The 12278-nt window shown below is 58.9% G+C and overlaps 3 protein-coding genes across 6 annotated transcripts in view; 1 reads left to right on the top strand and 2 right to left on the bottom strand.

Moving 5' to 3' along the window:
- Positions 1 to 12278, top strand: part of RECQL5 (RecQ like helicase 5) — a 37892-nt gene that overhangs the window by 15930 nt on the left and 9684 nt on the right. The window lies entirely within an intron of this gene.
- Positions 1634 to 4483, bottom strand: SMIM6 (small integral membrane protein 6). 2 transcript variants are annotated; one of them, XM_047758226.1, is made up of 2 exons: positions 4342 to 4483; positions 1634 to 2056 (listed from the first exon to the last, which is right to left on the bottom strand). In XM_047758226.1, exon 2 carries the CDS (start codon positions 2048 to 2050, stop codon positions 1871 to 1873), a length of 180 nt encoding a protein of 59 aa, XP_047614182.1. In that variant the 5' UTR covers positions 2051 to 2056; positions 4342 to 4483; the 3' UTR covers positions 1634 to 1870. The 2 variants fall into 2 exon arrangements, with proteins under 2 accessions (XP_047614182.1, XP_047614181.1); XM_047758225.1 differs by lacking the exon at positions 4342 to 4483 and adding an exon at positions 3325 to 4295.
- On the bottom strand, positions 8802 to 9921 carry SMIM5 (small integral membrane protein 5). The gene is made up of 2 exons (XM_047758224.1): positions 9785 to 9921; positions 8802 to 9414 (listed from the first exon to the last, which is right to left on the bottom strand). The coding sequence occupies exons 1-2, from the start codon at positions 9909 to 9911 to the stop codon at positions 9290 to 9292; spliced, it is 252 nt and encodes an 83-aa protein (XP_047614180.1). The 5' UTR covers positions 9912 to 9921; the 3' UTR covers positions 8802 to 9289.

Consider the following 12278-nt stretch of genomic DNA (forward strand, 5'->3'; position numbering starts at 1 on the left):
CAGCCCAGGTGGCGGCAGGGCGGGTCCTGGCACGAGCGGCACACGGCGAGGGACCTCCCCGATCATGCGGCCCAGCTGGGAGCCCTTGCGTTTGTGTAGCCCTTTGGTCTGGAGAGTATCTGATTCCTTCGCTGGCGTCGGTCAGATCCCATTGGACCTGGGCTGCAGCACCTCGCCCTGTACGGCGGCTGGGGCAGAATGGATTGCTCCAGACTTAGAGATGAACAGACCACGGTCCACAGAGGTCGTGGTCACAGAGGTCATGGCAGGACGGATGCCACTCTTCCCCCGTCTTCCGATTTTCATGATGTGCGCGTTGCCATACACACATGCCATCTTGGTTTTGGCAAGACTAGATCGCTGACGCATGGAACTAAGTGCCCGCTGCCGGTGCCCAGCAGCTGTGGGGGGCTTTCCCCTGGAAACCAGAGAGGCACTTAATTGGGGCCATGTTTTCTGATTCCCACCCCTTCCTAGTCACCAACGGGCTGGCGGCTTGCGGGCTGAAGCTGTTCCCTTCCCCACGCTGCCATCTCTCATTTGGCCTCTGTGGCAAGACCACACCCAGCAGAGGTGGCTGGCACCCTTGCCCACAGCCATCGTGACGCTCGGGTCACGTGAATGGGGCCTGGGTGGGGCATCCAGCGGCATGGGTAGAGGGAGTTGCTTGATGAGGCCTCCTCAGGCTCCCCAAGCAGAGAGCTCGCGGTGAAAGGGCTCAGTGCCCTTGCCGCTGTCAGAGTCCCCTCGGCCCGTGTCCGTGTGTGGGATGAGTCTGGGGCTCTGTGGGGCCGTCTGCAGGGCTGACTCTGCCATAGCCCTCTGGGCTGCAGCACCTCGCCAGGCAAGAGATCAGGTCCTCCCAGGCACCTCTACCTTCTGTCTCAGGCTAGGGAGCAGGGGCCCCTTGGTGTGTTGGGGGTTCGGGCCTCAGCGGGCCTCCTGTGGCCCCGCCTGCAGCCTCCTCTCTCTTGTCTCATTTATTCCACGTGAGGCGGTTGTGTCTGATTCCAGGGCTTCCGGGCCCTGGGATGGAGTGAGCATGGCTGGCGCAGCTGGAAATTGCTTTTTGAGTAAGAGGGAATGTTTCTTCATGGCATAAGTGGTACATGAAGACCAAGCCCCTTCCCCACCAGACGTTTGCCCCTTTTCTAAGAACAGCCTGGTTTGAGGCTGACATTGAAGCAGCTGTTTGCAAGGTGGCGGGGGAGGGGGGCAGCTGGCAGCAAGGGGGGCCAGTGTGGTGGCTTTGGCAGAGGCGGGGACATTTCTACCAAGGCTGCATTGTCAGATTGGGGTGCGTGGGGGCTGTGGGACCCTGTGAGGGATACCTGGGGTTCCCCGGGACTGAGAGAAAAGACGCCCGGGTCACGTGAATGGGGCCTGGGTGGGGCGTCCAGCAGCTTTCCTTTCTTCTTTGCATGCAGCTACTTTCCCTGAACGGGGCGTGAGAAGCTTTTGATTATTCATGCCCGGGCTCCTTACCTTGTAGTGTGAAAAGGAACAGTAAGGCGTTTCAAAGCAGCCTCCAGCCTAGAGGTGGAAGAGCAGCTTTGGTTCAGGCCTGGAGCGTGCTGGGGTCTCCCAGCTGAGGAGCCAACCACCCCGCCTCCCTGTGTATCCATTCCCTCGCTCGTTTGTTCATTCATTTATTCAGCAAATCTGGCACATCAGACACGGGGGTACAGTGGGGCACAGAGGGAGCCACCCCCCTCTTCTCAGTGTTTGGTCCAGCAGGGGAGACAGGAACTTAGCAGGTAACCACGTGAAAAATGTGTAATTCCAGACCATTCAAAGGGCTTTGAAGAGAAGGTACGTGGCCTTTTGAGAGTGTGACAGCGGCCCCCGTCCTGGCCCACGGAAAGTCGGGTCACGTCTCTTCGCACTTGTTAGCGCTGTCAGGCGCAGAGAGTAAACCAAACGTAACAGCGAACAAGGTGAGAGACAGGATCGTGGCGATGAACAAGCAGATCACGGCCAGGCCCCCCTGGTCCCAGGGGTTGTGCTGTAGGTCCTCCTGCCAGGCTTGTTTCCCTAGTAGTTTGTCCATGTGGACCTGGGAAGGTGGGGAGAGAGGCTCTGAGGGCAGGGGCTTCTCCAAGACCCCCGCCCCGAGCGCTACGCCCACACCCCCACCTTCACCCTGGGTGCCTCTCAGAGGCCAGGGGCCCACTTGTGCCGCTAGTGGGCATCGGTGGGCTGGACGGTCATCGGGCTTGAAGCCTCCGTCAAGCAACAAATGGGCCTTGCTCCTCCATAGAAGCAGCAGCAGGGACTGGCGCCAGGAGAGGGGGCCCTTGGATTCTTGGGTTCTTCCTGGAGGCTGCCTCTGGCTTCTCCAGGCCTTTCCTGAACAGCCCCGCTGTGAGCACGGACCTTCTCTCCCGTCCCCGACACCTGCTCGGCACGAATCTAAAAGGCATGGCTGGGAGTTCCCATTGTGGCTCCAGTGGGTTGGGGACCTGAGGTTATCTCTGTGAGGATGCGGGTTTGATCACTGGCCTTGGTGTAGGTCACAGATGTGACTCGGTTCTGGCGTGGCTGTGGTGGTGGCTGTGGCATGGGCCAGCAGTTGCAGCTCCTATTCAACCCCTAGCCTGGGAACTTCCATATGCTGCAGGTGTGGCCATAAAAAGAAAACATCAAAAAAAAAAAAAAAAAAAGGAGCTCCCACTGTGGCACCACAGGATCAGCAGTGTCTTGGGAGTGCTGGGACTCGGGTTCCATCCCCTGCCTGGCACAGTGGGTTAGGGATCTGTCATTGCTTCCACTGCAGCTTTGGTCGTGATGCCTGGCCTGGGAGCTCCATATGCCACAGGGCGGCCGAAAATGTAAATAAATAAATAGCAGCCCTGTAGAGGCTGCCTGGGTTTCTGCCTCAGTTGCCAAACATTTGCGAAGCATTTGGAGAGATCAGCACAGGAGCCGAGGGGCAGAGGGACTCAAGCTGAGACCTCGGGAGGCATCCTTACAGGCAGCTGAAAACAGGACTAACTCATCTTCTTGAGACAGGTCGGCAGCTGCGAGCCTGTAGCCAGTTGAAGGGAGTGAAGGTGGGGAAGGAAGGACTTATCACCTGGGTCTGCTGTTACCACTCCCGTCCCCAGGGAGGACGGATCGGGGTAACCCTCCAGGTGGGGGGCCCAAGCTGAGGAGGCCAGGTGACCAGAGCTGCCCCCTGACCCAGAGAAGCCACTCCTGGGACGAGATGGTGGCACTGCTGACTGGCCCTGACCAGACCGCCTTGCTGTTGCCGGGGCAAACAAAGGTGGGCCTGGGCCCGTTGCCTAGCAACCCTGTCCCCTTCCAGCCTCTCCCACTTACCCCCTGCGCTGCGTTCTGCCCTCTTGTGATGCCGTTTGGGGGGTTCTCAGGCTGCGGGTGCCCAGGTGTCCCGGTTGAGAGAAGGTGGACTTGAGGGGGGTGGGGCAAGGGGCTGGGCCCAGAGCCCTTGCCCTAGGCCACCCGTCCCCTCCCCTGTGACTGTGTCCTGCCCCTCCTCTCTGTCCCGATGACCCGTTCACTGAAAGGACCTCTCAAGAAGCCCTGGTGCTGGAGCCGCCACGCACGGCCGCTCACTTCCTATGGTGTCGGGTGAATGATTAACTGCAGCTCCAGCTGGCACCTCCTGGAACCAGTTTCTGGGTGGTTTTCACCATCGAGGAGCCACCTTCTCTCTGGGTGTCCTTATCTGCCACTCGGGAGTGGAGCCCGTGCCCCCGTGTGTGACACCTGGTGGCTGCCACTCAGTCCTGGAAAGATAGGAGGCGAGTGCCCATGGTGACCAGGAACTGTGCTGGGTGCCCTGTGTCCAGTTGTGAGCCAGGGAGGCAGGCCCTGCCCTCCCAGGGTTGCACTCTCGGGCGGCAGTCCTCAGCCCTGCGGCTTAGAATCAGCTGGAAGCTTTTCAGAACCCCCGTGCCCAGGCCCTGAGTGGTAGCACGGATAGCAGCCTCTGGGCGGCCTGCTAGAGCTCGCTCGTGACTCTGCTGGGCTGACCTCTCCGGGGCTGGAGATGGCGGGCAAGTTCCTGTCCTTCTCGCCTCTCCTGGCCTCACGGAGCTGTTGCTTCGCATTTTCTTCTGTAAAACACACTGACTGACTGACAGATGCCCTTGGCCAACAGGCTGGTCTCGGCACAGCTTTGGACTTCCGCTCCATCAGCTTTGCTGGATGCTTATCAAGAGTCAGCTGTTTGTGCCCAAACCAGTTCTGTGGCAGTTGTACTTGTTACTCTAATTATGTAATTGCAGGTAACACGGCATAGAGTGAAGCAATGAAAATAGCCGAAACCCTTTTGTTGCAGCCAGGGGACAGGAACAGAGAGGTTAAATAACTTACTCAAGGTCATACAGCTGAGACGTCACTGCTTTGGGGTTTGCACCCAGCTGGTCACCTCAGCTGCACAGTTGGAGCTCAGAGGCTCTGTCCACTCAGAGAGAGTGGACAGGAAAAGTTCCTTCTATAAATACCTATTGGACCACTTTGGAATCACTCAAATAATAGTCCTGTCTAAAATAGACATGGGTGAGGCCCTAAAAAGCAAAAAAAAAAAAAAAAAAAGTGGATCTCTGGCCTGGGAATTCCATGTGCCGAGGGGCAGCTAAAAAAAAAGGGAAAAAAAATAGATGTGAACAAGGCAAGTGTAAACATTTTCTAAAAACCCAAAGGGATTTCACACTCAGGTTTCTTTGCAGACGTCTTTAAGTTCTTATTTTGCTTGGAAGAAATTAAAATTAGCAAATAGCCAATTTAGGAACTCCAGTCAGCAAACCCACACTCAGAGAAAAGACCTAGGCCCTTCATCAGAAAAACCGGCCAGGAATGTGCGTGCGTGTTTCCATTTAAAATGGGAAGTGTAGGGAGTTCCCGTCGTGGCTCAGTGGTTAATGAATCCAACTAGGAACCATGAGGTTGCGGGTTCGATCCCTGGCCTTGCTCAGTGGGTTGGGGATCTGGCGTTGCCGTGAACTGTGGTGTAGGTCGCAGACACGGCTCGGATCCCGAGTTGCTGTGGCTCTGGCGTAGGCTGGTGGCTACAGCTCCGATTCGACCCCTAGCCTGGGAACCTCCATATGCCACGGGTGTGGCCCTAGAAAAGGCAACAAGACAAAAAAATAAAAAATAAAAGAAATAAAATAAAATGGGAAGTGTATGTGAGTTCCCCTGCTGCACAGTGGGTTAAGCATCCAGCAGTGCTACAGCTGTGGTACAGGTTGCAACTGTGGCACCAGTTCAATCCCTGGCCCAGGAACTTCTGCATGCTGTGGGTGCCACCAAAAAAAAGAGAGAGAGCGTTTGTATCATGTACCCTAAACATTGCTTTAATTGACTTGTTAAATGAATCGCTGGCCCCTATTGGAAGATTCTTCTGAAGTGATCAGCACTGGGCGGGGGGCGGGGGGGGAATGATATGATGGGGAGAGGCAGAGAATGCTGTTGGTGCCTGTGGCCTCACCCGGCCTGGGGCCTGGGGGCGCCGAGGGGGCTCCCCTGGGAGGAGTGATGTTTGAGATGTGAAGGGGATAGCATAGGATTAGGGGGTGGTGTTCTGTGGCAGGCACCTGGGAAGAGGAAATTTTTCCTAAGGACAGAATTAATTTGTCCTCAGTTTTTTATGGTCTGCAATTTGTTATTATCCACAAGCAAATGCATTGTCTTTTTGCCTTTTCTAGGGCCGGTCCCTCGGCACATAGAAGTTCCCAGGCTAGGGGTCCAATCGGAGCTATAGCCACTGGCCTACACTCCTAGTTGCCATGGTGGCTCAGTGGTTAACGAATCCAACTAGGAACCATGAGGTTGCGGGTTCGATCCCTGGCCTTGCTCAGTGGGTTGGGGATCTGGCGTTGCCATGAGCTGTGGTGTAGGTTGGCCGGATCCTGCGTTACTGTGGCTATGGCTATGGTGTGGCTGGCAGTTACAGCTCCAATTGGACCCCTAGCCTGGGAATCTCCATATACCTCGGGTGTGGCCCTAGAAGAGACAAAGACAAAAAAAAAAAAAAAATTGCGATTTGTAGATTGCTTTCAAATGTTAATGTTTGGGAAAACAGATTTAGCAGAAAACCATTTTGTTTGCTCTCAGCTGAATTTTGCTGATGAGATTCTTGCCCCAGCAGCTCTCCTGTAGATTCTCCTTAAGGCATGAGGTGCAGACAGCTAAATGCACAGATCCGAAGTGTGGAGTGAAACCCTGGTGAGGAATTCCCACAGTCAGTGGTGGAGCACAGGCCACAGGGGAGGGTGACATGCAGAGACTGGGCAGATCAGTGCGGGGACTGGCTAGGACGCTGTGGCAGTGACCACAGGCAAACACTGCTGTGGCTTGCTCCAGGGTGGCAGCCAGACATTCTCTCCACATGTGACAGCCGCCCCTTCCGTGGCCGTCTGTTTGTTCTTTCCCACAGTGGGGGGTTCTGGCCTCCTGTCCACGCACCCCCTTCCCCAGAGGACTGGCCAGAGCGTGTCAGGCTGCTGTTGTGCTGGAAGAGATCTGGCTGGTTAACCTGGGGAATCGGAGCCTGCCTGGGGCCTGGCCTGACAGCTGTGGGGGAGCCATTGGTGGTAGGGCTCAGTGTGCGCCCTGAGGGCAGGGACAGCATGTTATTTGGACCCAGCAGTTAGGTACTGACCGGCTTCGGGGAGGAACATGCAAATGAACTGCCCGTCAGCCTGTCGGTGCCCTGGGCCGCCCGTGGTCCCCACTTCTTGGCAGCTGGACCAGGAAGTCTGAGTCTTTTCTAGAAAAGAGGCTCACCCTCAGTCATCCTCAGGAATGATGTTCTTTTCTCTTTTTTGGCTGCCCCTGGGCAGATGGAGTTCCCGGGCCAGGGATCAGATCTGAGCTGCAGTCTCGACCTTAGCCACAGCTGTGGTAACACGGGATCCTTAACCCACCGTGCTGGGCAGGGGACTGAACCTGCATCCTAGCACTCCCAAGGTGCCACCAATCCCCTTGGGCTACAGCGGGAACTCCAGGAAGGGTACTGTCGATGCTGATGAAGTTTGATTAAGGAAAAGTCGCACAGGAGCCGGGCTGCTCTGCCCCATTGGAGCATCTCCTGAACCGAAGGCTTCCTGGGGACCCTCCTGCTGTTGGTGCTGGGCCTGGAAAAGGTGGGGCTTCCCAGCAGGCTCCTCCCACCTTCCCTGTGTTTTTCTTCTGGGAGGGAGAGCTTGTTGGGCCCCACCCCAGCTCTTAGCTCAGGCCGCACTCACTCCCTGGGAGGTTATTTTGAGATAGAGTTTGGGGTGTGGCTACTTGGGATGTGGGGTTGGCTGTTGGTGGATAATGGAATCAGAGCCTTATCTGTGCTGCAGCTGGAGGGCCTAGAGGCCGGCTCTGCTGCCACTTAGTAGCTGGTTGAATTTAGGCACCTTACTGGGTGTCATGAAGGCTCAATTTCCTCATCTTTACAGTGGGGATCGTAATGGTACCTATGGCGTTGAAATCGTGACAGTCAAATGAATTTGTCTGCATCCAAATGCTTGAGACAGTGCCCCAGCAGGTGTTCGTCCTGGGTGGATTTAGCCCGTCTTTGTCCTCCCTGTCGTTGTTATTATTATCATCATTATTTTTCTGAACGCCATTCTTTTTGGGGGGGGTGGGTGGGGGTGGAGTGTACAGATTCTTGAATTTCTTTTATTTGGTATGGAAGCACTTCCTTTCTGAGTCTTCAACCCAAACCAAACCCGTCAAACAAGTCCCTGGGCATCCGGAAGTGAAACCAGCCAGAGAGCCGGCTTCTCCTGCCTGCCTGGGGGGGGGGGTGGCAGGGGAGTAGCAGGGGCTGGCATCCCCTCGCTGCTCCCCGTTTTCTGCCCCCAGGCAGCCAGGGCACAGGCTGCACCAGTGGGGAAGGTACCTTGCACACTCTGCCTCCCCTCCCATGCTTCCTGGGCTTGTAGCTCTACCTGGAAAGTTCCCCGGGAGAGGAAATAGAGAGAAGGAGGCAGGGCAGTGTTGCATGTTGGCAGGATCCATGCTGAAAATGGGTTCACATTGCGTGTTGGCAGGATCCGTGCTGGAAATGGGTTCACGTTGCGTGTTGGCAGGATCCGTGCTGGAAATGGGTTCACGTTGCGTGTTGGCAGGATCCGTGCTGGAAATGGGTTCATGTTGCTCTGGGTCGGCCCCCTGTTGAGGGCCAGGTAGTGATGCAATGGTTCGTACCTGGGGAGCTCTCAGGACATGGGCAGCGCTGGGCCAGGGGCTCGCCCTAGGCCGTCTTGGTTTGTCCTCACAAGCTTACCCCAGGAAGTGGGCACCTTCACAGGGGGGAAAGCGTGGCTCAGGGAGGTCACACCACTAACCTCCGTTCACATGGCTGGGCGGGCGCACAATGGGGAGAGGGCAGAGGGGCAGGGCTGTGGGTTATAGGCAGTAGCAGGGGCCTCGCCTCTCTTCCTGTGGAAGTTTGGGAAGACCCAGTGGTCTGAGCCTGCGAGGACAGGGTGTGCCGGCTGCGGTTAATGGCAGTGGTGCCCGTGGAGTGGCATTCCTGAGCCCTGCACCTGCCTGGGGCAACACAGCCTCCCATCCCTGCCAAGCAGACGGGCATCTGGGAGGCGGAGCTTGTTAGCAGCTGGCGCTCAGCAGGAATGTCCTCGTACCCCTCCCCTGGTTCGGTCACGTCTGCTCCCTCCGTGGCGTTCTTGCCTGTGTGTTTTTCCGGCTTTCTTGGGCACAGGGAGAGCAGAGGCCCAGAAGGGACAGTCCCTGGCCACACCCCTGGAATTCTGGCACATCACCCTCCCGATGCCCAGAGCCCAACCCAGGGAGTCGGGCACCACAGAAACACATAACCCAAAAGCTTTTACTGGGAAAGAAACAGGCCAGTTACTGGCATAGAGCACTGACGTGGCCCCTCTCAGGGGAGCTTGTGACCTGGTAGCCACTGTGCAGAGTCCCTCTGACTGGCCGGCTTCTCTTCCACTTCGGCCTGGGAGCCCAAGGACCAGCTCTCCAGGGTGCGGGCTCTTCTCCAGATATGGGGACCCCGCTTCTGTGTTTTGTTTCAAAGCGCAGTTAGACAAAGACTCCCTGGCGGTTTTCTGTCTTAGAAGCAGTGGCTCCTCCTCAGCACCCAGGCTTCCCGGGCAAGTGAGAGTCTTGTGGCCGGAGCGGCCCTTGTTTCCTCGGTGAGGCTCCGGGCCTCGGTGTCACAGTCCAGGGCTAGGCCAGAGCTGGGGCCGAGGAGCTTTGTGGGGGGGCGGGGGGCGAGGGCTGCAGGGCCAGGCCCACATCCCGCGTCATGGCTTTGGCGATCTCCTGTCCCGTTCCTCCTTGGTCATCGCCTTGTCCCTTTCAGTGGGGTCATGGGTCGCACCTGGACCTTCCTGCCTCTCCGATCGGGGCAGCAGCACTGAACGCAGCAGTAGCAGATGGCCACCAGCAGCAGCAGCACGACCGTGGCTGCAGGGTGGGGGGAGCAGAGAGCACAGGAAACCGGGGGGCGGGGGGGGGAGGAGAGGGAGGATGCCCGCCCCCCTTCCAAAGCAGCCCCTCTGCGGGTGCGGGGGAGCTTCGCCCAAGGTCAGTTTCGTGTCAGAAACGCCTGAGTCTGGGGAGCAGAGCTGCCGTCCCCGTGCTCACTTCCTCCCTGGGCTGGGGTGCCAGGGCTGCCCTGGAGCAGCGCGCCAGGATCAGGGGAGTCCTCTGGCTCCCCCCAAGGAACCTCTGCTTCTCCTCCACTGTCTGAGGGACCCCTCTGGCTGGCACCATGCTCTCTCCTGATGCCAGGATGAGCCATGGGCCTGAGGAGGCTCTGGGAGCCTCAACTTACCTGCGAAAATGACAAGGACCGAGAAGGTTGCGATCTCCACGGGCTCGGCCTGGGGCAGCCTCTGCAGCTTGAGTAGCAGCCTCTCCCATACGGAGTGTATCTCCTGCACAAAGTCGGCCGCCGTCATGCCGTGCGGATCCCTGCCTGGTTCCTCCTGTGGCGCCGGCAGAGAGAGGACGTGGAGGCCCCACGGAGAGAGAGCTGGCTCCAGAGATCCGCCCTCTCACCCGCCCGGCCCGCAGAACGAGTCTGCCAGGTCTCACCCATCGCAGCCCGGGGGCTCACGAGGGAGGAAGGGAGCCGGCGGGCCCCTGGCCTGGCAGCCCTCAGCCCCCAGCTCGCTGGCACTGCCCTGGCCGGGGTGGGGTGCGCCGAGCCCCAGGCCCTGCCGCTGGGTGCTTGGCAGAGCCGGCCAAGGTCAGCCACGGTTGCTGACCATGAAGGTGACTTCACTGTTGCATTCCTTTGTCCTAGACACCACTCCTGGGTGTTGCCAGGGTACCTCGCACGGTCATGGCTCCCCTGGTGGCCTCTGGGTCATTGAGGGCATGGGGTGGAGGGATCCCTTGCTTTTCATCATCTGTGGGGGTGGAAGGGTCAGGTTCTCCCAAGAGCAGGCTCCCGGGGGCGTCTGGCCAGTAGGTGAGAGCCGGCCGGGGGCGTGGTCTGAGCCCCAGCCCCCCACCCCTCCCACCAGCCCCGCTTCTTTATTCGCAGGGGTCCTCCCGTGAGAGGGTGGAGCTGCCCCTGTGTCAGGATGGGACCGGGTGTCCCATGGTGAGTTTAGCTGCTCCTGCCCCTCCCACCGCTGCTTGGACCCGCTCCCCAAGGCCGTCTGAGACTCCCCTCTGGGCCCCGTGGCCAAGAGCCTTCTGTCCGGCACGCCCGAGGAGCCGAAGGGGAAGGTCTCGGCCGAGTCAAGGAGTCAGGGCAAGTTATGCAGCGTTCTTTTCCCTCCGCCTCACGGGTGGACACGAGGGAGCCAGTGGCCTCTGCACAGAGCGACCAGGGACAGCCTTGCGCCGACCCAGCCTGAACCTCTTCTCCGAGGCAGCGCTAATCCAAGGCCAGGGGCTTGTGCCAGGTTGTCAGCTCTGGTGACTGCCGCCTCGGCCCTCCTGTCCTCTGGGTGGCTCTCCCGGAGGTGGCTGCAGTCTGGGAAACCCGTCACTCCCGGTACTGTCCCCACAGCGTAGCTGCCTTAGAACTACGTGGAAGGCCGTCTGCCCCACACCGGCCCCTGCCCTCCCGCTGGCCTGCGGCCTTTGCTTGAGGTGGGGAGCCCCGCTCCTCGGGCAGCTCTGATCCTCCAAAGATGGGACCTCCCAGTGACCATGTCAGTCCCACCTGCGGCCACTTAGGACCCGTCTGGCACCTCCTGCGTCCCCTTCTCTGCCAGGTAACTGCTCCCGTTTGGTCACTATCCCCCCAGAACAGCGTTGGACTCATCCTGGCTTGGCCTCCGGCCTCCTGCTTCTGTGACGCGGGTGAGTCGCTTGGTCTCTGCCGTCTGTTGCTCTTCTGCATTTTACATGACGATGAGGCGCCCGACTTTGGAGGCTGTTGGGAGGACCGAGCACTGGGCCTGGCCCCGGGAGTGCCCAGCACGTGTGGTTCTGCTCTGGGTGAGGTCTGGCCGGTGCAGGAGAGGCGAGGCGGCCTTTGGGGGCCATCGGAGCCCCCTGTGCACTGTGACCTGCCTCAGACACCTTTGGGCAGGGTCTTCCCGGCCCTTCCTTGGCGGGATGTGTGGAGTGTGTGAGGTCTAGGTGGCGGAGGGTGGGCCACGCCGGAGATGGGACTGTTTTTAAAGTGATGACGGGGTGGCAGGCAGATGGCGGCTCCGTGGCGGATTAGATGGTTTTCTGGCAAAGGGGGCGGCTCTTGGAGTTGGAGCCGCCGAGCTGGCTCTCTCGCCCCACCCCAGGTCAGCACCTTTCTGCAAACAGGACCCCAGTTTTCCAGTGTACTGGGAAGCATAGAATTCTCGGATTTCACGGGTCAGCCACTCCTGCCTCTTTTCTTTTGCATATGGGGAAACTGAGGGCAGACAGAGGAAGTGACTTCTCTGAGGCCACGTTGCGGGACAGGCCTGGCAGCACTGCCCCGCTGTCTCTCCATGGGGGCCTGTCTCGGGCAGCCTGCTCTTTGATGGACATGATGAGTCAGCCCACCGAGGTCCCCTCCAGTGGAGTGGGCTCAGCGCAGGGACCAGGGCTCTGGGTGATCGGCCTCACCCCGTATGAGTCTGGAGGACAGCCTTTTGTCACTCACAGGCCACACTTGCTCTTCCAGAACCACCTGTGACGTGTCACCAGGGGGACAGATCTCGCGTGTCTTTCTGTTTCAGGTTCATGAACTCTTTGCTGAGCACAGGACCCTCCCCTCTGGTCACATGGGACAGACTTCGTCCCGCGGACCCGTGGGGCAGGCGTGCACAAGAGGGTCATCCCCTCCCTTGTTCTGGGGGCTCCGGGCATCCCGCTCCCCAGTT

This window comes from Phacochoerus africanus, chromosome 14 (assembly GCF_016906955.1).
Source record: "Phacochoerus africanus isolate WHEZ1 chromosome 14, ROS_Pafr_v1, whole genome shotgun sequence".
Lineage (NCBI taxonomy): Eukaryota > Metazoa > Chordata > Mammalia > Artiodactyla > Suidae > Phacochoerus > Phacochoerus africanus.

What these genes read in the sequence shown, in the direction of transcription:
- SMIM6 (XM_047758226.1), bottom strand. Translation starts at nt 2,050, where the DNA reads ATGGACAAACTACTAGGGAAACAAGCCTGGCAGGAGGACCTACAGCAC.
- SMIM5 (XM_047758224.1), bottom strand. Translation starts at nt 9,911, where the DNA reads ATGACGGCGGCCGACTTTGTGCAGGAGATACACTCCGTATGGGAGAGG. An exon ending in GGTCCTTGTCATTTTCGCAG is followed by an intron (nt 9,415 to 9,784) that starts GTAAGTTGAGGC and finishes CCCACCCTGCAG; the next exon opens with CCACGGTCGTGCTGCTGCTG.